This window comes from Tyto alba, unplaced genomic scaffold (assembly GCF_018691265.1).
Source record: "Tyto alba isolate M040663 unplaced genomic scaffold, T.alba_DEE_v4.0 Super-Scaffold_38, whole genome shotgun sequence".
Lineage (NCBI taxonomy): Eukaryota > Metazoa > Chordata > Aves > Strigiformes > Tytonidae > Tyto > Tyto alba.
The window spans coordinates 40,922,998-40,946,899 of record NW_024881313.1 but is presented as its reverse complement, the minus strand read 5'-3'; the positions used below and the strand labels follow the sequence as shown (position 1 = coordinate 40,946,899).

The following is a 23,902-nucleotide window of genomic DNA, read 5'->3' as shown; positions in this document are numbered from 1 at the left end:
AGCTATTTCCACACTTTGTAATTTAAGCGTGCTTTGATGTGCTGCTAATGCAAATGCAAATAAAATCCAGCGTGAAACAATCTGGAAGAGATGGGTCATAGTAAGCATCTATATTATGAAAATCTACTTACCTATTACTTTTGATACTGACTCATAAATTTCGTCTGCTGCTGTTCGCTTGTCAATAATACAGGTGTTTGGAGAAGGTGAATCCTAAAACACACTCGGAACTTTGTAGGACATGAGTGTACCTGAACTACCTGTCGATTGCCTTTCAGATACCTGGCTTACCGCAACTTCATGATTGACACCTATCGCTTAAACCCTCAAGAGTACTTGACCAGCACGGCCTGCAGAAGGAATCTGACTGGAGATGTGTGCGCTGTTATGAGGTAAAAGCCATGGATCTTTCAGCCACTGCCTTCACTTTAACAGAAAGAAACAGAAGCTGCATTAGGACTGGCAGTGCTCCAGCACGACAGCACAGGTGTGGGCAGTGCCCGTCATGCTGTTGATGAGCAGGCAGTTTCCCCACTTTTTTTGGTAGCCAGGCTATTTTACACTGTTCTTTATTTGTAATACCCTATCTGTTTGCTGAACCATGCCTGCTGAGTTTGGATCTTAACTTGTGATTCTTTCAGTTTCTCTGTTTAGTACGTACGTGGAGTTCTTCCAGAAATTCCACTTTTGCATCTCAGTTATGTTAGTTTTGTGGTTGTGCAGCCCTCTCAGTCCGTACGTTGTCTGCAAATGGTTCCAAGCCTCCGGGCCTAGCTTTGCTTTGCTTTTGTCCTTAATTAAGTAATTTCCTGTTATCTGTAACCAAAAATGTCATGCTTTGTTTTATGCAACATGCTGAAGTGCAGTCAAGTCTGCACCAAGCTCGTGCTCTGTGATCTCTATCACTGTTTGTGATTAGTGAAGGACTACAGAAGATTCTGGATCTGTGTTTGATCCAGAAGTGTAGCCTTTGCTGTCTGCTTTCTTCCGTGCCAAGCATAATCAGGGTTTTAGGTCTTCAGATTTTAATTTGTCATGTTGTTTCATAGAGTACATGCTTTTCTGGAGCAGTGGGGTCTCATTAACTACCAAGTGGATCCAGAAAGCCGTCCCATGGCCATGGGCCCTCCCCCAACCCCTCACTTCAACGTGCTGGCCGATACTCCCTCCGGACTTATGCCTCTCCATATCCGCACTCCGCAGGTGAGCCCCACAGCTTGCACTAATTTGTGTTTGCTCTGGCTCTAGCCAGTGTCACTCAACATCTCAGTCAAATAACTCGCGAACAATCTGATGAAATGTTCCCTTCTAGGTTGAGAGTTTTGGGTAGTTGGAATCTCTAAAACAAATCTGCTAACGTTGAGTGCCGGTGATACCACGTGAAGTCACCTCCGTAGACTTACGTTCAACTTCTTTGTTCAGTTTCTGTTCTGTTTAACGTTGGTCTGAAAACCTTGAGTAACTTTCAATTCCTGTCCCTCTCACCTTTCTCTTGTAATGTTTGTTCACAGGTTCCAGCTGCTCAGCAGATGTTGAGTTTTCCTGAGAAAAACAAAGAGAAGCCTACTGATCTGCAGAACTTTGGACTTCGCACAGACATCTACTCAAAAAAGACTTTAGCAAAGGCAAGTATGTTGGGATTTTTTCCCCCCTGTGCCTTCTATTAAGCTTTCATCCTCAAGTGTCCTCCACAAGGTGACACTGAGGTGACTTATGTTACTCCTACATTCCCGATTTACGTTTCTTCCATCTCAGTGTAGGACACTAGGATACATGGCTGTGTTGGATATCTAATTTTGTAGAAATAAAGACACGCACCTATCCCAAGTTAGTCAGTACTGTCACTCTTCAGACACCGAACTCTTGTTATGTTATTGCATATTTTACCCGAATGGTTCAGAAACAACAGACTGTCCGATAATTCAGTAGAGAGACTGGGATCTTTCAGCAGGTTTTTTAACTATCCTGTTTTCCAAGTCTGAGCAGGGTTTTCCAGACCGAGAGAACTAGAAAGTCGGTCGATTACAAAAGGTGTCACGAAACTACTGCGGGGGATGTTTCGACAGTCGTGGCCACACATTGTACTGGGTAGTCAAAGTTTTGTGCTGCCACCATAAACCTCCTGCCCGTGTCCTGCTGCCCCAGTACGTGTGTGTGTACAGGCAGCGCTGGCGGTGCTGCAGGGACACCACGTCACTGGGTCAGCACAGCCTCCCCCGGGGAGGTCCACCGCGCTCTGCTGCGGGGCGCCTCGTGGGCTGCCGTCGGGCTGACCCCGTGCAGTGGGTTTCTGCAGGTACAGCCTGCCTTGTCCCGGGAGATCACGGGTTAAACTGAAGAGATAACTATTTATACACTATTATTCATACTGTTTATACACTACTTACCACCTAAGAGATAACTAAAAAAAAAAAAACAAAAAAAAAAACAAACCAAACCAAAAACCCTAAAAATCAGTAGTTGTAGAGATCAGCATTCTTTTATAAAGCCTGATTCCATATCACATCTCATGGATTGACTTTCCCATGTAGTTTAGGGAGGTATAAATATTCACGAAATTCATAAATATTTTACTGGTTCTGGACTCTGCTTTTGTTTATAAGCATCTATACCAATGACCTCCAGCAGATTTGTTTGCAGAGGTTGATTTCCCTTTTTGCTGTATGTGTGGCAGTTGCTTTTTGGCTGTTCATACCAGCCTGGTTGAGAACTGACCAGCTGCTGGATGACTCACTTTGATAAATGTTCTGTTTGGGTTAACGATCTGTTTCAAATGCATCTTGAGATGGGATAGATTTACTTATCCTAAATACGCTTTTCCTGTTGTTTTGGTCTTGCACAGACATCCAGTCTAGATAACGTTCTTCCATAATCAGGTGACGCTCTGTTTTTGTCTTTATTTGACATGTAATGGATTAGGGTGTCTGCAATCACGGATGGGGAAGCTTTCACCAAGCATTATGTAACTTCTAGGAAATCTCAGGAGTTAACCATGAGGTGCAGGTGTTGGAGCAGCAACCCTTGGAGGAAGTGATTGCTGCATATGCAGATTATCTTGCTGTAATTCCTCTGTCTTCTCGGATAGCTCTTCTCACTTGTAAAGATGGATTATTTTTTACTGAGTTACTGATGAGCTTTTAGATAGATTGGGGTTTTGGTTTTTGTTTCTGTTTCGGTTTTTGTTTCTGTTTCGGTTTTTGTTTCTGTTTCGGTTTTTGTTTCTGTTTTGGTTTTTGTTTCTGTTTTGGTTTTTGTTTCTGTTTTGGTTTGTTTTGTTTTGTTTTGTTTTTTTTTTTTTGTTGTTGTTGTTTTGGTTTGTTTTTTGTTTATTTTTGACCAGCATGCACCTTACGCAGTCCAGCCTTTCTGCCTTGGAAGCAGAGGGTTTGATGGGGGCTGAAATTGCATTGACATAAACCTTTTTGTGTTGAGAAAGGTAGCCTTTAAGCTGAGGGAATCCCAGGTGTGCCTGAAGGGAATAATACATCTCCTGAGGGGACAGCAGCCTCCTCGGGCTGCGTGGCAGCTGGAGGGGGGGTCAGATACTCCGTTGTGTCTGTTGGCTGCTGCCGCCCTTGGGTGTGAACTGCAGAATGCTGGGTGGAAACTGTTCTGTTCTTGGCTTAACTTCACTGGCCGAAGTCAAGCTGACCAGAATGCCAGCAGCACTGCTACAGGCTTTTATCCTGCAGGAAAATCCTCTTTTCTTTTTGCTGTATGTGCAAGCAAAGGTAGCTGGGAGCCACGAGAAAAGGGTGCCAAATCGCTTTGCTTCTGCTTGGAGTCAAAGAGGAGTTGCAGGTTCTCCTGGACGTGTTGGGAAGGTGAGGTCTGGAACCCTCAGCTTCTGCAGAAACCGCAGGAAGGTAGTGGCCTGCGTGCCTTCGCCACGTGAGCAAATCATGTGAACAGAACCGCTGGGCGAGATAACCAGGGCTTGGTTAGCTGTAGTAGAAAGTTTGTGGAAGGTACATGTTTGAGTGGATTAAATAACGGATTCTTCCCCTTTCCTTCTCAATGTTTTCTTTTCAAAAGTTCCATACAAAGAAACCTGTATTTATTTCGCTCTGTTTTTGCTGTCTTTTGTAGAGTAAAGGCGCGAGTGCTGGAAGGGAATGGACAGAACAAGAGACATTGCTGCTGTTAGAGGTAAGTTCATCGAGGGTGGGGGCTAGGAAACCAAAACATGCAGGATATTATGTGCTTTAAAAATCTACATAAACATTAATTTTTTTGAAGTGGAGTTAGATGACAACCACATGTTTTTACAGAAACTGGGATAGCAAAGGTGAGTTTACAGTGGGAAGCAATCTCTTGAGACCCAGCTGATGTAACTGGAGGTTATGGCTTCTGAACTGGTTAAAGGTCACAGCTCTCTCTTCAGACCACATCTCTTTATTTTGACCATCATGGCTATGAGAACATTAGTGCTAAAAAGAGATGGCAATAACATGGATGTGCTAGAGGGGCTTCACATACTGTAGGGTTCAGTTCGATCCGACTTGTGTCTGCAAACCAGAAATTCAGTGTTTAAGAACGTTTGCACAAACTCAAGAGCAGATCTTGCAGCGCAGCGAGGTTATTTCATTAGCAGAAGTTACTAACAGTATGAAGTAAATGCCCTTCAAGTAATGGTTTACCTGCCACTAAGATGAATATTTTGAAATTCTGATAAAATTAAAGGTTCCTGGCTATGGCACAGCATGTTAAGGGAAACTGAAGTTGCAATAGTTAAACAGATGAGTGTGTCCTGTCTCCCGCCACTAAGAAGGGAAGCTCTTTATTTGGCAGCTCTTTAATCCCCTATATCTACTCATTCCTTTTGCCACATAGCTGCACTTGATGTATTCTTTAAGCTTTTCCTGGAAGTCTACAAGAAATATATATGAGATGACTCAAATCACATTGGTACTGTAAAAATGAGGTCAAAAAACTGTTAGCACACTAGAATCCAGTCTTTGTCCCCACATTGCTGACCCTGATGCTCTTGAACCACTTGGTAATGACCAGGTCTCTCGGCGTTCCAGTCAGGGGTGAAAACCATCCCGGGAGGTGCACCGCAGAAGTGTGTTCCAGCCTTTCACACTCCCATCAGGGCAGCGCTGTTTTTCACAGCACTTCACCAGAAGAATAGTCTCAGTGGCCTGAAATAATTAATGTGCTGCCACTTTCTATAAAGAAATTATCATCTACCTAGCTTTCTTTTGCAGGAACATTTTCTTCATGTAGAGGTTGGGTGGTTCATTTTTTTCCTTCTATGTAATTCAGGGTTCTGGTAGAAGAATTCCAGGTTGGGAGGGGGGGCTGTGTTTGTTTTTACTTGGAGAAAGCTGAAATCAGAGTGCCATTGTGTGATTGTTCCAGCTTTTTTGTCTTTACATGTGTCAGTAAACCTGCTGAGAAGCTAATTTCACAAGGAAAAGCATGGACAGTGGGTGCTGACCAATACTCAACTGCAGTGTGTGGTCGCTTTTCTGAGCTGCCCAAAGTGCCTAATCAGCAGCACACTTTGGTTCAGCCTTCACAGGCACGCAAGTGTGTTCATCAAACAGCCAAAATAAATAATTGGGTTTGGGGTTTTGGGTTTTTTTTTTTTAATGTTAGGTTGATACACATGGCTTAGCCAATACTTTTCTATTGACATGTGGAAAAATTTTGCTTATAGGGTGAAAAGAGCTAAGATGTTTTTCATGGCACTCTTGTATGGAGAAGCAAGACTAATATCTTGATATGCTGGCTTCTTTGCTTACTAGTATTATTTAAAATTCATTCTTTTGTATGTTTGTAGCTTATGGTCATACATAGCAAGTAGTAGCCTAATGAAATAATCCAGATGATATATTCTTCTTTATTTAAAACAAAACAAAACAAAAAAAAAACCCTAAGTCTTGAGATTACAATTTTATTTAATGTGAGTTTAAATTAATAATGTTTTTGTTCTTCATTCTTCATGGATTTAACCTATGAATAAATCAGTAAAGAGTGTATCAGTTCCAGCATAAGTAATTCAGCTATAACAAGCCAGCTTAGTCCAATTAAATCCTCAGGGTAGCTTTGGGCAAATATATATGCGGTGAGGTTCCAAATAATAAATCTTATGTAAAATAATTATTGTCCTTCTGCCTGTTGACCGAATGAACTGGGGGGAGGAAATACTGTTTCCCTCCCAGAATCATCTTCCCTGCCACACTGCTGCTCCATATCTCCACGGAGCCCTATTCTTGCATAGTTAAGTGCATTTTCAGCTATTTATAGTAAGGACAACTATTGTGAGAGCTAGTTCGTCTAGCAGAAAATAACAAGCAATGAAGGAGAATGAGCAAAAATACCCTGCGTGGCCATGAAAAGCAGAGCTGATCTAATATGCCAGTGTGATTAAAAATGGATAGACAGTGACACATACAGCACGGAGATGAAATGTGGGGAAGTGAAATGAAGGTTGAACGTTGAATAAATATTTCCCCACGAAGACGACCCAGTGAACTAAGCGGTTTCTCATTTCTTTAAACGCTTGGGCAAGACCAGGCAGAGGTCAGGAGAAGAGTTCAGAAGCAGTTGGGGCGCGTGGAGTCCTGCGGTACGGACCACGCTGTCCAGTGTCGTTTGTCCTTGGCTCATTCCCCAGCCAAATTATTCTTTCCATGGAGCTTTCAGAGCCCGTCATGTTGTCTGGCTCGTGGTCTTCAGCAGCTCCTGTGGTGGTCCTGCCACCCCGCTAAGCTCTTGCTGGAGCACAGCGTTCCCCTCGCCTGGTCCTTGCCCAGCCAATCTTACACCCCGTGTTTGAAGGGAAGGGGCAGGGAACCAGCAGCCTTCTGAAGATATACTGGGGGGTTTCCCTCCTCCCCACCCAATTTAAGCAGCGAGACCTAGCTATGAGAGAGAGAAACATAAAGCTTAAGTTGCTTTCGGATCGGGGGGCTAAAAAGCTCCACCTGCTCCAGGCAACTTGGTCTTTTTTCTCTAATTTGTTCAGTGCCTGCCAGATCTCTAACACTTTTGGATTTAACTCTTCTGTGCTTTTAGTCTACTTCACATCTTGGAAAATGCTACTCGGTTTACATTTTTCCTCAACCTGACCTGCAACATCCATGATATGCCCAGAGGTCCTGTTCAGATAGACTACTTTTCTCTGTGAAGAATTCTCATAGCTTATGTTTCAGCTGCAAAAACACTGCAGCACTTTTTCTCCAGAACTGCTGTGAAGAAAACGGTATGTTCGGAAACTCCTGGATTTTTTAAAAAAATATTTTTGTGTCTGTGAAAAAGACAGATTTATGTATAGTCATGCAGGCAAATGTCTTCTGAATGCACAACCTTCATACATAGTAATTTCTTTTGTGGGAATACCCCTTCCCAGATCAGGGAACTCTTAACACAGGAGGCTGATGACTCAGTTTGTCCTCTACTTCTCACTAGCAACTCTGCAGAAACATCCAGCTCATGAACTTTGTGTTGTACTACTCAGATATGTTGGATGTATCCTCGTCACCATGTCTGCCAGCTACAGTCCAGCACTGAATTCTGCCTTTATGCTATGAAAAGTTGTGCGTGTGGAAGGTTAAGTCAGTCTTGCAAGCTACCCTGAAGGTTGAGGTTTCTGATAGTTCTCAGCCTCGTAGGAAAGATTTCAGGTATTGAAAAGCCATTAATTTAATTTTGTTCTAAACATCCGTGTTTAAATGGACATACTGCTTACTTGGGGAAACACAGTTGTCATGAGTAGTTAGTTAAGGAGGAGGAGGATTTCTGTGTCTTATTCTAAAATACATTGTACCTGCAAACAGGTGCCTTAAAGTCCAAGGCAGCCTGCCCGATGGCCAGCGAGCCAGTCAGGACATCTCGTCGGGATCCTCCAAGCGCTCTGCTAATACCTGCTTCAAACTCTGTTCCTCCCCTTGCCCCGGTTACTGCTGAAACTCCTGCCCGCCCGCTCTGAAGCAGTGCACGAGCTAGTTACCTGGGCTTGTCGTAGGGGGGGCACGGTCTAAGGGAAAAACCAGCTTGACTTCTTGGCTCAGTGTGTTAAACTTCAAAATGAAAATGGGATCTGCAACTCAAGCAGAAAGGTCTTTACTGCCCTTGCTCAGGCCTCTGCTATTAAATATTTTCAGAAGACTTCTGTTATGCCTGTGAGCTGCAGATCCCATTTTAAGTTTTAACATATTTTGCCTAGATCTCAAGTGGCTTTTTACTTCTTGTAGGTGACTGGACCATGAATCATCTCAGTAATATAAAAGTTAATGGTTCGGGAGACTTCAACACTTATTTTATGCTATCCAAACGCTTAAATAACTAAAACAGTTTTCAGGAAAAAAAAAAAAAAAGGTTGTTAAGGGATAATAGTCTATTAGGCTGCCACTTCAGGCTTTTACAGTACTAATTTGTTAGTTTTTCAAAAAGTAGTGCAGGGACTTCAATAGCTCATTGTTATTAAATTGTTTTGTTAAGGCTTTTCCCAAGTAACTTTAAAAGTGACTGAAATTCTGCATTACAGAACCTTTGATTTAATCTGGAAGTTCTGACTTCATCAGGTGACTTATCTACATAATAATGCTCTGTTAACCCGAATGCACAACAAAAATCAGACTGGTGAACAGTTGCTAGAGAACCAATCTCATCTAGCTTTATCATATGGAATATATTTTCCTCTTTTCCCCTGCTATATTGGTTTGATGGTGTTGTGGTTTAGGCCTGGTTGGCAGCCAACCACAATGCAGCAGCTCTCTCTCCCTTCCCCTCCGGCAATGAGAAGGGACAGAGAGCCAGGCTTGGGGTTCAAGATAGGACTGGGATGGGGAAAAATCCCCCTTTATGGTCATGAGCAAAAGGCAGACTCGTTAGGGGAAGAAAAAAAGAACATAGATTTATTACAGACACTAACAACACATAACAGAGCAGGACAGTGAGAAGCATTGCCACATCTTGAGAACACCTTCCCCCCACCCCTCCCTTCTTCCCGGGCTCAGCTCTGCTCCCCATATCTCTACCTCCTCCCCCAGGGGCGCAGGGGCAGGGAATGGGGGGTGCAGGCAGTGCTGCCACTTCCCTTCATGTTCGGTGAGGGGAGTTTCTGGAACTTGTTCCCCCCTGCTCCATCGTGGTCCCCCTCTCACAGGAGACAGTCCTCCACAAACTTTCTCCGACATGAATCCCTCCCACGGGCCGCAGCGTTCCCCACACTGCTCCGTCATGGGTCACTAACTTCCTCCGACTGGATTCCCTCCCACGGCTGCAGCCCTTCCCGAGCTGCTCCGGCGTGGGACTCCCCCGCATGCTGCAATCCTCCCAGCGCTGAATTACAGCAGCGGGGCTGCCTTTTCCCATGAGACCCCGGCCTTCTTTGGGCACAGCACCTTGATTATACTGAGCAGGAGCCACAGGCCATAAATCAATGTCTGCTCCACCGTAGATCTCCATGGGTGGCAGGGGGGGCCGCCCTGCCGTCTCCCCACAGGATACAGGGGGGTCTCTGCTCCGGCACACCTCCCCCCTCCTTTCTTCCTCCGTTCCTCCACTGACCTTGGTGTTCACGCAGCTGCGGCAACTCCTCCTCACCAGTCCCACTCCCCCTCACCACGTCCCTTCTTGAATACGTTATCGCAGAGGTGGAGCTGATGGGCTCGGCTCTGCTGCAGAAGTGGGGCCGACTTGGAGCTGGGGGAGCTTTGAGAAGCTTCTCACAGGGGGCCACCCCGATAGCCCCCTCCCCTGCCACCAAAACACTCCACCACTCACTCAACCCAGAACAGATGCTCTTTCATTTTCATAACCTCTGTTGGATCTAAAAACTGGGCTTCACCATCACATCCAGTGTATATGTGTGAACTGAATCCCGTTCCAGCCCCAAAGAGCGTAGTGTGTTGGGTCGCAAATGAGAGAACACAAGAGTGCCCTCAGGGAGAGTAGTTATGGGAATTAAAAGAATTGATGAGACTTGGTAGGATAAGCAAACGTATTTCTCTATAGCTTTTCTTGTGAAAGCAAAATGAGGAAACACTATGCAAATATTACTAGCAAATCCCAAATCTTCTGATGATTCTTTTTGATATAGTAACAGCATGAAACTCGAGTGATGATCCCTGCAGCTTAAATTTAACTGATGTCCCAATGAGACGTTCGTATTTTTTCTGTGGAATAATTTTGCTACCAGAAGAAACACTATTTTAAATAGTTGCCTGATCCCAATTTATTGTTCCGTCAGCAGAATAACTAGTATTGAACATCTTTTTGCCTAACGCCGGGTTTTCTCCCCCGGAGTAGTCAACGTATATACAATGATTTTTGTCTTCTGCAGGCTCTGGAGATGTACAAAGACGACTGGAACAAAGTCTCAGAGCACGTTGGGAGCCGGACCCAGGACGAGTGCATCCTCCATTTTCTGAGGCTCCCGATCGAGGACCCCTATCTGGAGAACTCGGACGCGTCGCTGGGCCCGCTGGCTTACCAGCCCGTACCCTTCAGCCAGTCTGGCAACCCCGTGATGAGTACCGTGGCCTTCCTGGCGTCGGTGGTGGATCCCCGGGTGGCATCAGCCGCGGCAAAGGCCGCCTTAGGTACGAGCTCGCCCCAGCCTGGTCTCTACAACTTTGACCTTTGTTAGTCTGCTCTAAAATCCTCTGTTTCTAGAGTTCCGTGAGGACGAGTAGTAAGTTGTAAAAACAGATCTACATGTATGTAGAAAGCAGGTCTACTGCTAGCCGGGTTTGTGTTCTGTTTCTGAAGCTGGCCCCGTCCAGGGGAGTCAGAGTAGCTCTTACAGGCCCCCGAATGTCTGAAGATGGCTTGTGTTCCCCTTTTGAGCTCTCTGGCCGCCGACAGTGCTTGCAAGCACCGCCTGGTAGTTGGCGCCGTTGTGGCCGCTGTCACTGGTGTTGCTGTGGATAAGTGCACAATGCTAAACTTAGTTTTCCTGGTTTACTTGTGTGAAGTTACCTGCCACCGATGTCCGCATCCTCTAAGAAGCTGGATGAACTAGTTCCTTTCACTTTTTTCCTTATTTTTCCAAGTAAAAGGTGGTTTTATGTAATTGAGAAGAGACCCTTTCCTACCACATTTGAGCGAGAAAATTTACTACCTAATGCGAAAAGAAGGAACTTACACTTCAGCGTTCACTTTGTCACGAGATTTACCTGCACATTGACCGGAGAAAATCCTCACACTTAATTTGCCAAACACCCCTTGCAATATAACACTTTCTTTGTGATTTTTGACAGAGGAGTTTTCTCGAGTCAGAGAGGAGGTACCGCTGGAGCTTGTTGAGGCTCATGTAAAGAAAGTTCAGGAAGCAGCAAGAGCCTCTGGGAAGGTGGATCCGACGTACGGACTAGAGAGCAGCTGCATTGCGGGAACAGGTCCAGATGAGCCGGAGAAAATCGGTAGGCTGTCCATCAAAATGCAGAAATTTCTGCAAATGAGGTTCCTTAGACATTTTCTTCCAACTCACATGAACCCCTAAGTTCACCTCCAATAGGAGATGGAAATCATGGTAAGGAGAGGATGATAGGTCATTCCGCTTCCACTCGCTGCAGGATTATTAAGTCTTGACACTAATGAATTTAGGACTAGCTTTAGTTTTAAGAATTCGCTTTCCTACTCTCACTACGTGGAAATGCCATTGTTTGGGATGCACAGAGTTGAGTGAGCTAAAATACCAGAACAAAGCGTTTCACGCTAATTCTGCGGATATTAGAGTAGTCAGAGGATCCTGCCTTTCTAGCATTATAGTTACAATAGAGCAAACTGAATTTTATTGGCTCTTCATGCCACAGCTGAATCTGTAACGCGATATCACACCTTTGGGTAACTGGTTTTAATATAAGTCTTGTCATCTGGGTACATCACTAACCCGGGCGGTAACAGGAGAGGAACTTTTGATTAAATGGTGGACTGGTACGTGATAACGCCGCAGCTCTTGGCTCTGGTGGTTGTACATTACACTGCCATCGTAACAAGCACTTGTTTCAGAGCTCGATTTCAGCTGAGCTATTTTCTGTAGTACTCAGCAGGTATTCTGGTGTTCTCTTACCTGAAACCTTGATGGGTGCAAATTGTTTAGTCATTACTATGGAGAGTAAAAGCATATCTTGTGGCAGCTCCCTATAAAGTGAAACCACTTTGTGTAACCCCTTTCTGTTTAACTCTTTTGGTTCCTTCAGAAGTAAAATGAATAGGCACACACAGTTTGCTACGTACCTACTGATTTTCTCAAAGACTTTCATCTCTTCAGTTGGGTACAGATCTACCATCTTGTCAGTCGATCTTTATTTTTCTCTCCAGTATTGTTGGCGGCTGTTTTGTTCAGTTTACCACAAATCATTTTAGTGAATTTAGTGACTAGATGTTTCAAGGCATGTATATATAGCTTTGGGTAAAAAGGACCAGAATGTAGTCTAGATTGACTGGAAAGTTTGCTCTGGGCTGTGCTTGTGCATCTCATAGTTGACCTGCTGTCACCCTGTCTAGAGCCAGATTGTGTGATGGGATCGTAAGGGACCTGCGTGTTTCAGTGCCGTTCAGTTATCAGCTGCTAGTCATACAGGTGAAGATGCAGGTCTGCTAGTTATGGTACTTAATGTCCATTGTAAAACTGCACTTCTGAATTCGACGTAAAAGTACGGCTTAACTCATGAAGGTATTTTTCAAATAGAAAAGAAGTTAAGAGACCACTCAAGCCTTCCGTCCCGTTTTTGAGTTCACTCAGTGGGAGACGCCCGATGGGAGGCAGCTCGGTGCTGTGGGGTGGATATATGCTGGGAGGGAACACTGGCACCTGGAATGCCTGCTGCTCCCCGATTTGCACCGCTCTGTCCTGCAAAACTGGCAGCAGGCACCGAAGCTCTGTTGAAAGGGCAAGGCTTTGGGGTTTCTTTGCGGGTCTACTATAAAACAAATCTAGGTGTCACTCTGTCTGGGACTAAGTTTAATTTGGTAGTTATTTTAAAATCAGCTTGCCTTAAGTTAAATTTTTCTTCCTGGGGCTTTGTTTCCCTTTTCCATATCCTCCAAGTACAGGCCTCGCTGTAGCAGGTTAAGGCCCTCTGTAACATGTATGCTACTTGGAGTCTTAATTCTTAATCCCGCAGCGCGACCGTGGAAGTTTACCACTGCTAGTCTGTAGGTTAGCCCCTTTTCTAGGAGAATTTGCACACGAGTTGCAAATAGGGATTCTGAAGTGCTTGTCACTTAATATGGGGAGTTGGAGAGCAGATGACCATAACGCGGTTATTTCTGAATGAGCTGTGTGGTGAGTTCTATAAGTAATACTGCCCTGTTACAGTTAATGCGATTTGTACTGGGCCGTGACTAATGGAATAAATGAGGGCAACAGCAGATGGGTCTCCCTGGGGGAGCTGCTCAGCAAGAGCAAACTGGGTCACTCAGCAAGCCGCGGTGCCTTCCACCTCCAGAACAGCTTTGCACGGGAGGGCCTGGGGGAACCCCGAGCTTGCACTCGCAGAGGTGTGTTTCATACGTTGAAGGGTCGTGTTGGGGTGTGCAGCTGCTGAAATGGAGCTGTGTTTTTGCATTGCTAGACCCAAACTTTTACATTTAAATGTCACTATGGAGAACTAAAAGTATCTACTTAGGGTTCCACGCTATAATTAAAGTTCATTGATGGTTATATTTTAGAAATAAAATTATATTACAGGTCCATAATAATTTTAAATCTTTTATTACTGGTGAATTACAGGTAATGGGGAATGTGGAAGGGAAAAATATGACTGGAACAGATTGCAAGAGCTTATCCAAGAATCTCCTCATAAGTCTTTCTTGGTTAGTTTTTCTAAAAGCTGATGATGGTTCCTTTTGAATTGATAGCGTAAGGCTTGAGCAGCGTTAAGAGGAGACTCGGGTGGTTCAGGTGCTGGGGTAAGCACAGGGGGGGGGTGCTGTCTTCTGCTTCCCAAGATAGTGCCCCACCGATGGATGAAGGTGCTCTGGATCTTCTGTAGTAAACCTGAACTGAGGAGAGCAGAGGAGGGATCCTAGCTCTTCAGGCCAATGATTAAGCTCCAGAGAAGGGAAATACTCAGCATGCCTGTGGGACTTAGTCATTGCAATGAAGTCTTCCCTGAGTATGGGCACTTTCTTAATGGCTTTCCAAAGGTGATTAACTACATTGATTGCATACACGTGCACTGAATGAGGCTCGAGGCAGTCCCTGAAGTGCCTGTGGTGGAGGTAGTTGCTTGTGCGTTTTTGGTCGCATTCTAACAAATATTTCACTGGAAGTGTTTCTGCTGACACAGGTGCATGGGTGCTTCGAGTTGTGGTTCATCCGCGACAGTAAACACTGAGGGAATGGTGGTTTGATTTACTGGCTGTGCTACAACTGCAACTGACTTAACTGGAAGATTAAATTTAACATGTTATGGATGATTTTGTGTCATTCTCAGCTACGCATACTGGAAAACTACACTCAAGTATACATACACGGGTGAAGCTGGTTTGCTTCATTTTCGGCAGGAAGATTTCTCTTGTGGTCTCTCCAGGGTGTGCTTTTACTCTGAAATAATGCCAAGCGTTGCTGAAATGAGCGGTCTCCGAGCACCTTCATCCACTTTGCGTGTGTCCAGGTGCCTGGGAGCTCGTCCTGCGCCGCTGGAGGGTTGAGCCCATCAATCCTCTTGCGATGGAGCCGTGCAGCTCGCACGACAGCCACAGCAGCTCTCCGTGAACTCTCCCCCCTGCTCCCTGGAAGCCCCCTTGGTTATCGTGCTGTACGCCTACCGGCTGCAGGAAGCAGAAGCAGAGGAAGCTCTGGTGGCCGTGGAGTTATGACTTCCCGTGGAAAATGTAAATTATGGTTTAGATAATAGCATAATTATCATATTCAGATCCAGGCTTTTTCTATGGCTATAGTATGTTGTCTCTCGATTAAATATTAATATTCAAGCCTGACTTTGGACAGGTTGTAGTGAAAACAAGGGAGACTGGGATGACTTGGGGGCATCCTTAAACTATTTGCTGAGCTGAAACTCGAGCTAGTGATTCAGTTCATTTCTGTGTGGGGTTTTGCTTATTGTTCTTCTGATGACAGTGGAGGTTGCGTATCTGCTTAGGCTGCAAGTGTCTGTTTGCTGGTAATGCAGTAAATGCTTACCGGGGAAATGTTTTACAGTTTTCCTTGAAGTCAGTTTAACTTCTCTGTAAAGTTATCGGGCTTCGTCAGAAGTCGGCTAGAAGTTCTTCATGCATTAGAAAACAAGGCTCCGTGTTCTTGGAGATAACACACAAAACGTAACAAGCTTCCATAGAGACAGAAAATATTTGCTTCAGGTTTGAAGAGGGGCCTGGAGAGGAAATGTTCCCTGGTCTGCAAGTGGTTTCTCCCTCTTGAAAGGTGCCTTGTGGTGTCTCACAACTACCTGCCTCTTGCTGATTTAAGAAATATCATTAATTTGATTCCCCACAGCCTGCGAGGGATAATAGCAAACCTGCTGAAGAGCATCGTTGGGGCCATGTGGATTACAGGGTCTTTCTCATTAAAGTCTTCCCCTTCTGTAATAGGGATGTGTATCTCCAAATAATCGGCTCCTGTTTGCATTATCGCTTATGTATTTTTGTTACTCCCATTAGATCATACAGGAGAAGCAGCACGGGTGTGTCTGTATCTAACTGAAAGGCAGGAGTCATTTCTGATTTTCTCATGCAGGTGGTCAGAAATGTTTGAGGTTTTTTCTGATCCTTTCATATTTGGCTTAGAGATTAATTTTTACAGGACTCAACTGTTTTGAGGTATTTTCAGCAGCCTTCAATTTACAAGCAAAATCTTCCTTCAACCCAGGTAAACTTATTTAACCCCCAAACTAATAACTGATAGCTTTAATTTTCTTTTTCCTTATACATGTAGTATTTCAGCATGGTCCCCTGGATGTACATGAGTGCAGAATGGCTCATGCCAGCGGGAACTGCAGAGGCATAGTGCTGTCACTGCAAATAAGGGCTTAGTACCTAATGTGACCAAACAGTTTTCAAAAACCATTGACTACGACCTGCCTAAAGTTGTCATCCTGATTTTAAAAGAACATCTATTATTATAGCCAGGACTAGAACACCAAAGTTAAATCAGGGTGTTTGCAATAATCTTCCTGTCACACATACTTACCTTCTGACTCTTTTTGGAGCTGAATGTGTCCCTGTTTAATAGTAAAGAACACTTTATTTTGGAAAGTGTCTGTCAAATGTACTGTGACACAAGGGAGAGTCCACGGGCAGTTTTCTTTGCTGTGAGATGCTCTGTGTCCTTTTTTTTCTTGGAGAAAATTTTCTCTAAAGGCTGAGTGTGAAGGAGTTTGTCTTTCTGAGATGTCCTTTTTGCCTTGGAATTAATAGTCACTTAACAACTCTTAATTGGTCCACAAATTCACCCAGAGCAGCTGTGGGTGCCCCCTCCCTGGAAGGGTTCAAGGCCAGGTTGGACGGGGCTGGGAGCCCCCTGGGCTGGGGGAAGGGGGCCCTGCCCCGGGCAGGGGGGTTGGGACTGGATGATCTTCAAGGTCCCTTCCAACCCAAACTATTCTCTGATTATATAAAATAAAAAAGGAATATTTAGTAAAGCTTTTCCCAATACTTGCAGGGAATTAACAGCAAGCGCTTAGATTCTGTGACAGTGCTTGATGTGTAGCACATTGTAAACCTGCACAAACTCGTCCCGTGCTCGTGTCTGCGCGTGGCGCGGTGACTCACCCGTTGCTGGATGCCGCTTTTCTCAAAAACTTTTATCTGAAGATGGGAAACCTTGAAACGCGGTGTAATCAGAAAATAAAACCCACATTCAAAATCGAGTTTAAACTGGAAAGGGAGGTCAGTTTTTTACCTAAAAGGCACAAGAACAAACCGACTTTTTGGGTAGAGGAAGACAGGACTTGCAGGACTTTATTTTACGGCATTCTTAGGAGCAGCTTAGGTGATTATTGCCTTACAGCTTTCTCTCAAATGTGGTTCAGAATCTAGCAAGGAGTACTGTCACCTGTGAAGTTTGCGTTCCTGAGAAAATCTTGTGCAATTATGTGACAAGAATATTCTAGGGAATTTTTTTTTCTCTCTCTCTCTCTCTCGGAATAAAAATGTGAAGCTGGAGGTTTCTGTGGGAGCTCCTTTAGACGAGGTAGTAGCCTGATGGTCAAGATGCTTGCTGCTGGTCTGGGATGCTGAGACTCGAGTCTCTTCTGCTCACCTCGTTCTAGGCTGGAGAGCCTGAGCTCCAGGTTCTTGTCTTCCAGAAGAGTAGGAAAAATTACCAAGTTATGAGCTCTTAAGAGACAGAAGCCTCCCTATTTTGACTTAAAATTGTCCACAGACTAGAGCTTTTCTGACTTGTTGCACACAGACTTGGAGTTTTGTAGGAAGCAGAACTTCAGAATTGCTCCACTTCTCGCTGTGGTTAAGTTTTGGGCTGTTTATACAAAATTATAGGCTTTTTTCTTTCAATTATACTGTATCTCAATACTAGGAATCTTTAATTTCTTGCTGTTTGGGCAGAGCTGCCCCAGAATGAAAACTTACGTATTCCTGTGCAATATTTTCCTAGTTTGAACTCATGATCTTCCACTCTACCAAGCCAAGCACACTTGGAATGTTCTGCACTTTGTCTCTCCTTTTTTTGCTGAAGGAGAGAATGAAGCTTGCTTTGTGAATCTTTCTCTTTCATTTACTAGGAGGGATGACGTTTTAAGCTTGGTTTGGAACTGTGCTTCCAGGCTTGGAATAGCTGTCTGGCAAAATCTAATCTAGATTTTCCCTGTGACATCATTAGGTCACTAAATCCCAACTCTGAGATAAAACTTCTGTGGAGGTATGTCCTCAGTCTCCATAAATTGAATTATGGTGGCAGATATTTCAGATAAGTAGATTTATCATCTTAAAATAAGCCAAGAGGAAAACCATTATCTTTCAATCAGACATTTCAGTAAGTTTTTCTTATATAGAGAAGGGACTTTTGAAAAAACTTCTCTATATAACTGTTGCTATTAAGGCAAAACTTTGTACACCTATTTTTTCTTCAGTGTAGCACACAGGAATTACTAGGAAAATGAGGATTACAGAAAATGAACGCCCAACACCTGCTAAAGTTTTCAGAAGCTTAGGGATGGATCAGGGCTTTTCACCAGCAGTTTTATGTTGGTATGGCAGCATGTGTTGGTGTCCAAAATCTAAATAGGCTCCTTCTTTAATGCCCCTGTACTAAGATCCTAGGCAAGGAATATGAGATTGCACCGACACTTCCCTCCTGTCCGTTCTTGCAGAACAACTGGGTGCTGCAAGTAAATTGGGATTTCTTGGACTTCTAAAAAAATCCATATACAAAATAACAGGAGGCAGCAGTAGAACATTATTCAGGCACCTTCATGGTATTCTCCATCAATATGCTTGTTGTTACATCCTCATCTCAGAGGCCTGCTATCATTAGTGGGAACACTTTAAATAAATGCTTTCTAAAGGAGTAACTTAATGAACCAGCAGCTAGCAGCAAGAGATGTGTCCTAAGCACAAGAATATACTAACTGCTGTTAAAACACTCCCTACTCTTGAGATACATGGTACCAGTGATTTTTATTATTATTTTTATTTCCTTTTCCTTCCTGTTTTTGGTCTTGCTTGTATACCAGTTAGGCTGTTATCTGGTGGTCTGTTGTAGATGCTGAAGGTAGGTGGGATAACAACTGGTCAGCTGCTACTCGAAAAGCAATCGGTAACACAAGGGTGCCTGGCTCTGTTTTGGCAGAACTCTTCAGATGTTCTCTGTAATTGCTATTTGAATGCCAAACAGACAGTAAATAAGAGGTTACAAGCTTGAAGAGCTCAGTCTAGTCAGCCAAAAAAAAAAACCCAAACAAAATGAGCAATTGCAGGAAGCATGTCGTTGTGTATTGCCAGGAAGGGTTTTTTCATGCCTGGCAGACCTGTTCTGGGTTCCAAACGTGAAGGTGCTGTCCCGACCCATGCCTCCACGGTGGTGAGAGAACCCACCAGGTGCCCAGGCAGTTCCTGTTCTATATGCGCTGTTAGCTTCTCAGGAAGACGGAGATTTTGGATGAGGAATTCCGAACCGGAGGCTGCAGTGTAGGTGAGCTGCCTCTGCTCTCTGTAGAGGTCTCCTCCTCAGCTCGCGCTTGGCACACGCGTCTCTTGTGCCGTGAGGAAGTCCTTCCTGGCTTGGAGCCAGTCTTGGCAGGGGCTCTGGTGCGATTCCTCTGAAGATTCGGGCCGTGGTGTAAGGCTGAGGCTCCACCTCCTGGAGAAGTCCAGGAAATCGTTATTGCCCAGGGAACCCAGCTGGTGGTTTTATGGAGAGCTCTGCTCCCCTTACGTCGTCTGTCAGCAATGCCTGAAGCCGCTGGGGAGAAGGGAGAGCTCACCCAGTGCTCTTATCTTCTTCGGCATTAGCACCGAAGGTGCAGCTCAGCTCTGGGTTTTCAGCTCATCTTGGAAAGGATGCTTTTGTGAAAAGCTGGGAGTTGAGCAGGCTGTCCTGTGACCACATGGCCAGGGGGTGTGTTCATCCCGCCTCAGCTCTGTTTCTCGTTTGTTTGGATGGCTCTATTTTGGATGCAGAGGAAACTCAGAGCTTTCAGCTGGTAATTTTTATGTTTTTCTTGCTTTATATCTAACCAACAGCCAGCTCTTGTGTTCAGATGTGACTCATAGCTTGTTTAGCCCCTAACGAGGCAGCTGCAGCCGGACTCTAGAGGAGGAGCTGGATTTTTTTCAGTGAGAACGCAAAGAAGGTGTTAGGGTTGAACTGGGATCATTTCACTGATTCACTCTTCAGCACAAACCCACAAGTGTTGGTATCGTTACAGCTGAGGAAGAAGCAAGAGCATGAACCACCAAGGTCGGAGTGAGAGCGCTGTCCAGGAACATCTGCCACAGGGCTGCACCCTGTGGGCCAGTTTCTTTGAGTTAAGCTTCATTGTGCAGTGCAGACACAAATAACTTGCTTTGAGTGTATTTCTGAGGGCTTGGGTACAATTGCAGAGTGCTCTGGGGAGAAATGTGTTTGGAGGAACTGCACAAAGAGCTGTACAGGACTGGAGAGCCCCTCGGTCATCATGTTTATGCGGAGCAGCAGGTACGAAGGGTGCGAAAGGAGGATTTGCTGTGCAGGGGGTAACTGCTCACTGCCTTCAACTCCAGTGATTTGGGGCCAGAAATAACAAGGGATCCTCGGTGTTTAAGAACAGCGTTAGTGCTTGAAGAAATTTGCTAGTGCTTAATGTTACTCTGGTGTTGAATAATTATTTTGAAGTCTGCTTTGGAGAATTCTGGTATTTGCAGCACCTGCAAAATGGAATTTAAATCTTCAGTTGACCTGCAGCGCATGGCAATGCTTCTGGATAGACCTTTCATCAAAAGCAGCTCAGGGGATCTTGTGCTAAGGAGGAATTACAAGTCTGGCAGCGCCGTAATTGAGGTTAATCGCGTAACTGACAACCATCTACAGCATCAAATTGGCTGTATCGAGAAAAACATTTTGTAATACTGTGAGTTCCAAAGGGGAATTACTGTACGACTTGAATACTGCAGAACTGTGCATCAAACTGTCCTTCATGTAGCTAAAATTGATAGATCTGGTGGTTTCTGTCTACATGGGTAAACTGGGGGTTTCAGCAGAGCATAGATAATTTAATGCTTTGCCCTGCTTGTTGAGCTGAGAAGAAACCAGTTAAATTTAAATTTGCAAGTAAACTCCATTTTTAAACTAAAATTAGTGTAACAAGCTTCTAGTCTTCCAGGAGTTTAGCGTAGTGGCGTCCTTTAAACCACTGCTAGTGGAGAACAGAAAATTTCAGTTAACCCTGAAATAAACTGACTACGATAAATCGATGTTATGGCAATTCCAAATACTTGACTTGCTTGTTTTCCTCAGATGGAGTTGAAGAAGAAAAGATGGAAACAGAGACAGAGGGGCAGCAGGCTGAGAAGGTAAGCTTGGCTCAGTGCACTGGTTCTGAAAAGGTACTTCTGGCACTTAGCAAACCTGAATTGCTGCGTTCTAAAATTCCTGATAGGAAAGGTAGACGGTAGTGTGCTGATCAGCGCGTGTCCACAGGGAACCATTTTTTGTGAGTGATTTAGTCTCAGACCTTACAGAGACATTTCTTTTGCTGGGCAAATGGCAATGAGACGCCGGTGTGGTGTTTCCTAGTCCTGAGGGAAAAGGTTGGACTGGGAGGAAACGTGAAGTGGGCGATATCCAATGAATTAGAGACTTCAGCTGCAGAGGGACGTTGGTATGTTACGGTTCATGACTCGTAGCGGTCTCAAGCAAGCGTCACTGAAGTCTTGCCCTAGAAAAATGTGGTTTGTGATAGATGGCCTTCCCCAAGTTGAACACAGCTTTCAGTTCTGACAAGATGAGAGAGGCCGGGGCTTTCCGGGAAGTGGGTGGGCTGGGGTCACTTGCAGCATTTGGCAGCCGTTTCTGAGCAGGGAGCCCGAACGAGGCGGCTGTGGTCCCATCTGCGCCGCAGCCCGGCAGCGCGGTTGCGTGTCCTGCCCGCTCTGCCTGCAGCTTAGTGGGTGGGGGGGGTGAGACCTAAGGTGCCTGTAGCCGAGCTGGTCGGCAAAACTCCTCGCTGCGAGAGGTCTGGGCTGACTCTTGGTTATGGATGTGTGCATCGGGTACTCGTGATGATGTCGGCCGTGATGCATCCTGCCCATAAAGATATCAGATACTTAGAAGTTAATTCCTTTGACCTGTTGATAGTGCCTAGAAGAATGCAGTTGTTTGGGGCTTCCCCAAAACCCCCTGTCTACACACACCGTGCCTCTTTCCAGCCTACAGTAAGGGCACTGGCTGTAAGGGTTTCAGACCTGAACTGGAAATAAACTATTATCCTGGAATTAGAAGCTCGCCCTGCTAAATAAATGGTAGGAGGTGCTTATGGAGCCTGCAGCAACAGGCAGTATTTCTGTGTTGCCCCCTTCATCTAACAGATGAGATAAGCCTACCCTCAGAGGCCGTTAGCTTGGGTTTGATGTTACTTTTCAGCCTATTTTCAGATAGTTCTTTTGCTGCCTTCCTGGTAGTCAGATACGCTTAGAGAAGATGTAAGTGAATAGAAGACTTGGTCAGAGCTTGAAAAGATGCCTTTTTCTGTTGAGCGGAGTAAATGTGAAACATTCAGGTCAGTTTGGAGTATTTCCAAGGGGAAAATGATGCTTCCAGTGTTAAGCACGAAGCTGCTGCTTGCTTCCTTCCACCCGTTCCTGGACAGAACCACCTTCCTGTAGTACAAAATTCAGTTGTAGCATTTCTTGCCACAGGCAGCTCTTGTGAGCGTGAGTTCTGCAGAATTTGGAGCTGTGTGGATAGGTGAATGCTGAATAAATATTAACATAGCAGACACTGGAATAAATGGGCACAGCACAGGGGGAAGAACATGTTCTTGTCTGTCACCTTAGTTCTGGAGTTCTTGTACTTTCAGATGAGCCCAGGTTGGCCTGGGTTACTGAATCTGACGGACTTTGTCCAGTGTAGCAGTTACTTTGATAATTCAGATTTCAGTCACAACTGTCAAAATAGGCTTAAGTAGCAGTCAACATTGAAAATTTAATCTCTTCCTTTATGATAGTAAATGAATTGGAAAGCTATAAAGCAAGTTAGAAGTGAATGTCTTCTATAGCTCTCATCCTTCAAACAATCTTTCATCTCATTTAGGTTGAAAACAAAACAGAGAGTGAAATTGAGGAGGGCAATAAAGTACAAGAAGGAGAAAATGAGAGAAATCCAGAAAAAGAGCAAGATAGCGAAGCGACTGCAGACACCAAGCCAGGTAATGGTTCCCAGCTGTTCTTCAAGCTGTGGTAGCTTTAATAGCCTTCCTCTGAAGGGGCTGGAACAGACTATAAACTCAACTGTGGCAGAAATATTTTCTCTTGCACATCAGGCTGCTTCATGGTTCAGTAGTAAATATTCTAGTTTAATTTCAGTGCAAAGCTCGGGCACTAAATTCTTTCTTGAACTCATTTTAGACCTCAGCTGAGCTTGCTTCCACTGCGTAGTGACTGGGTGAAGACACTGCAGTAGCAAAGTGCGCGTAGGTCATATAAATTATTTTCTTTTGCCTCTATTGCACACCATTTGATCATTTTTGATGCAAAGAAATGGGACTGCTCACTTTTACCCTTAGAAGTTAATATGTTAGCTCAGTTTCCCTGTGGAGTGGTGCAGAGCCTTTATTTTGACAGTCGGAGGAGCGCTGTTTGGTTTTGTCTACATAAGACATTATTCTTATTTATTTTTAACACGTGTCCCTTGTACCACATGGATATATTGTTTTTTCCTAGAACTGACATTCACTATCTTAGCACCAGGTAGAGCAAAGAAGCATTTGGATTTGATGTAACGATGGAGTTGATTTGGAAATGCAGCTGAAATTGTTCTGATGCGAGTGTGCCGATGGCAGAAGAGAATTGACAGGATGGAAGCTAAAAGCATGTAAAGTTGCTCTGTTTGTTGGATCGGATCCTCTTAGACTGGAATAGTTCCCCTGTCAGCATTTGGATGAGTAGCAGTACTATCACACAGGAATGTGACAGCGTGGGGATGAATTAATTTGTTTGACTAATAGCGGTGTGCCTCGTGCAATTCCTGTCCTGACGCGATACTGTTAACCAGGGGAGAATGCACGTAACGGGCTTGGTGGGAAATCTCTTTCAGAAGAAAAGGAGGCAGAAGAGAACAAGGAGAACGTTGATGCAAGCAAAGACAAAGAAAACGAGGCTGGGAAGAAGAAAGTGGAACATGAAATCTCGGAAGGAAACGTAGCTACAGCTGCAGCTGCTGCCCTTGCCTCAGCTGCCACCAAAGCAAAGGTTTGTTTGATACAAATACCCATTGGCTTGGTTTCCAGTTCACATTAGAACTCTTCTTAAAATGGTCCTTTGTTCC

The 23,902-nt window shown here is 44.6% G+C and overlaps 1 protein-coding gene across 2 annotated transcripts in view; it reads left to right on the top strand.

Moving 5' to 3' along the window:
* Positions 1-23,902, top strand: part of SMARCC1 (SWI/SNF related, matrix associated, actin dependent regulator of chromatin subfamily c member 1) — a 95,213-nt gene that overhangs the window by 43,780 nt on the left and 27,531 nt on the right. Inside the window, exons 16-24 of one of the 2 annotated variants that reach the window (XM_042801677.1) lie at positions 279-392; positions 1,050-1,203; positions 1,512-1,625; positions 4,090-4,149; positions 10,298-10,556; positions 11,217-11,378; positions 20,876-20,931; positions 22,670-22,784; positions 23,675-23,826. In XM_042801677.1, the coding sequence (XP_042657611.1) occupies positions 279-392; positions 1,050-1,203; positions 1,512-1,625; positions 4,090-4,149; positions 10,298-10,556; positions 11,217-11,378; positions 20,876-20,931; positions 22,670-22,784; positions 23,675-23,826 (1,186 nt within the window). Of the gene's footprint in view, positions 1-278; positions 393-1,049; positions 1,204-1,511; positions 1,626-4,089; positions 4,150-10,297; positions 10,557-11,216; positions 11,379-20,875; positions 20,932-22,669; positions 22,785-23,671; positions 23,827-23,902 lie in introns of both variants that reach the window. The other variant, XM_042801676.1, reaches the window with a different exon arrangement.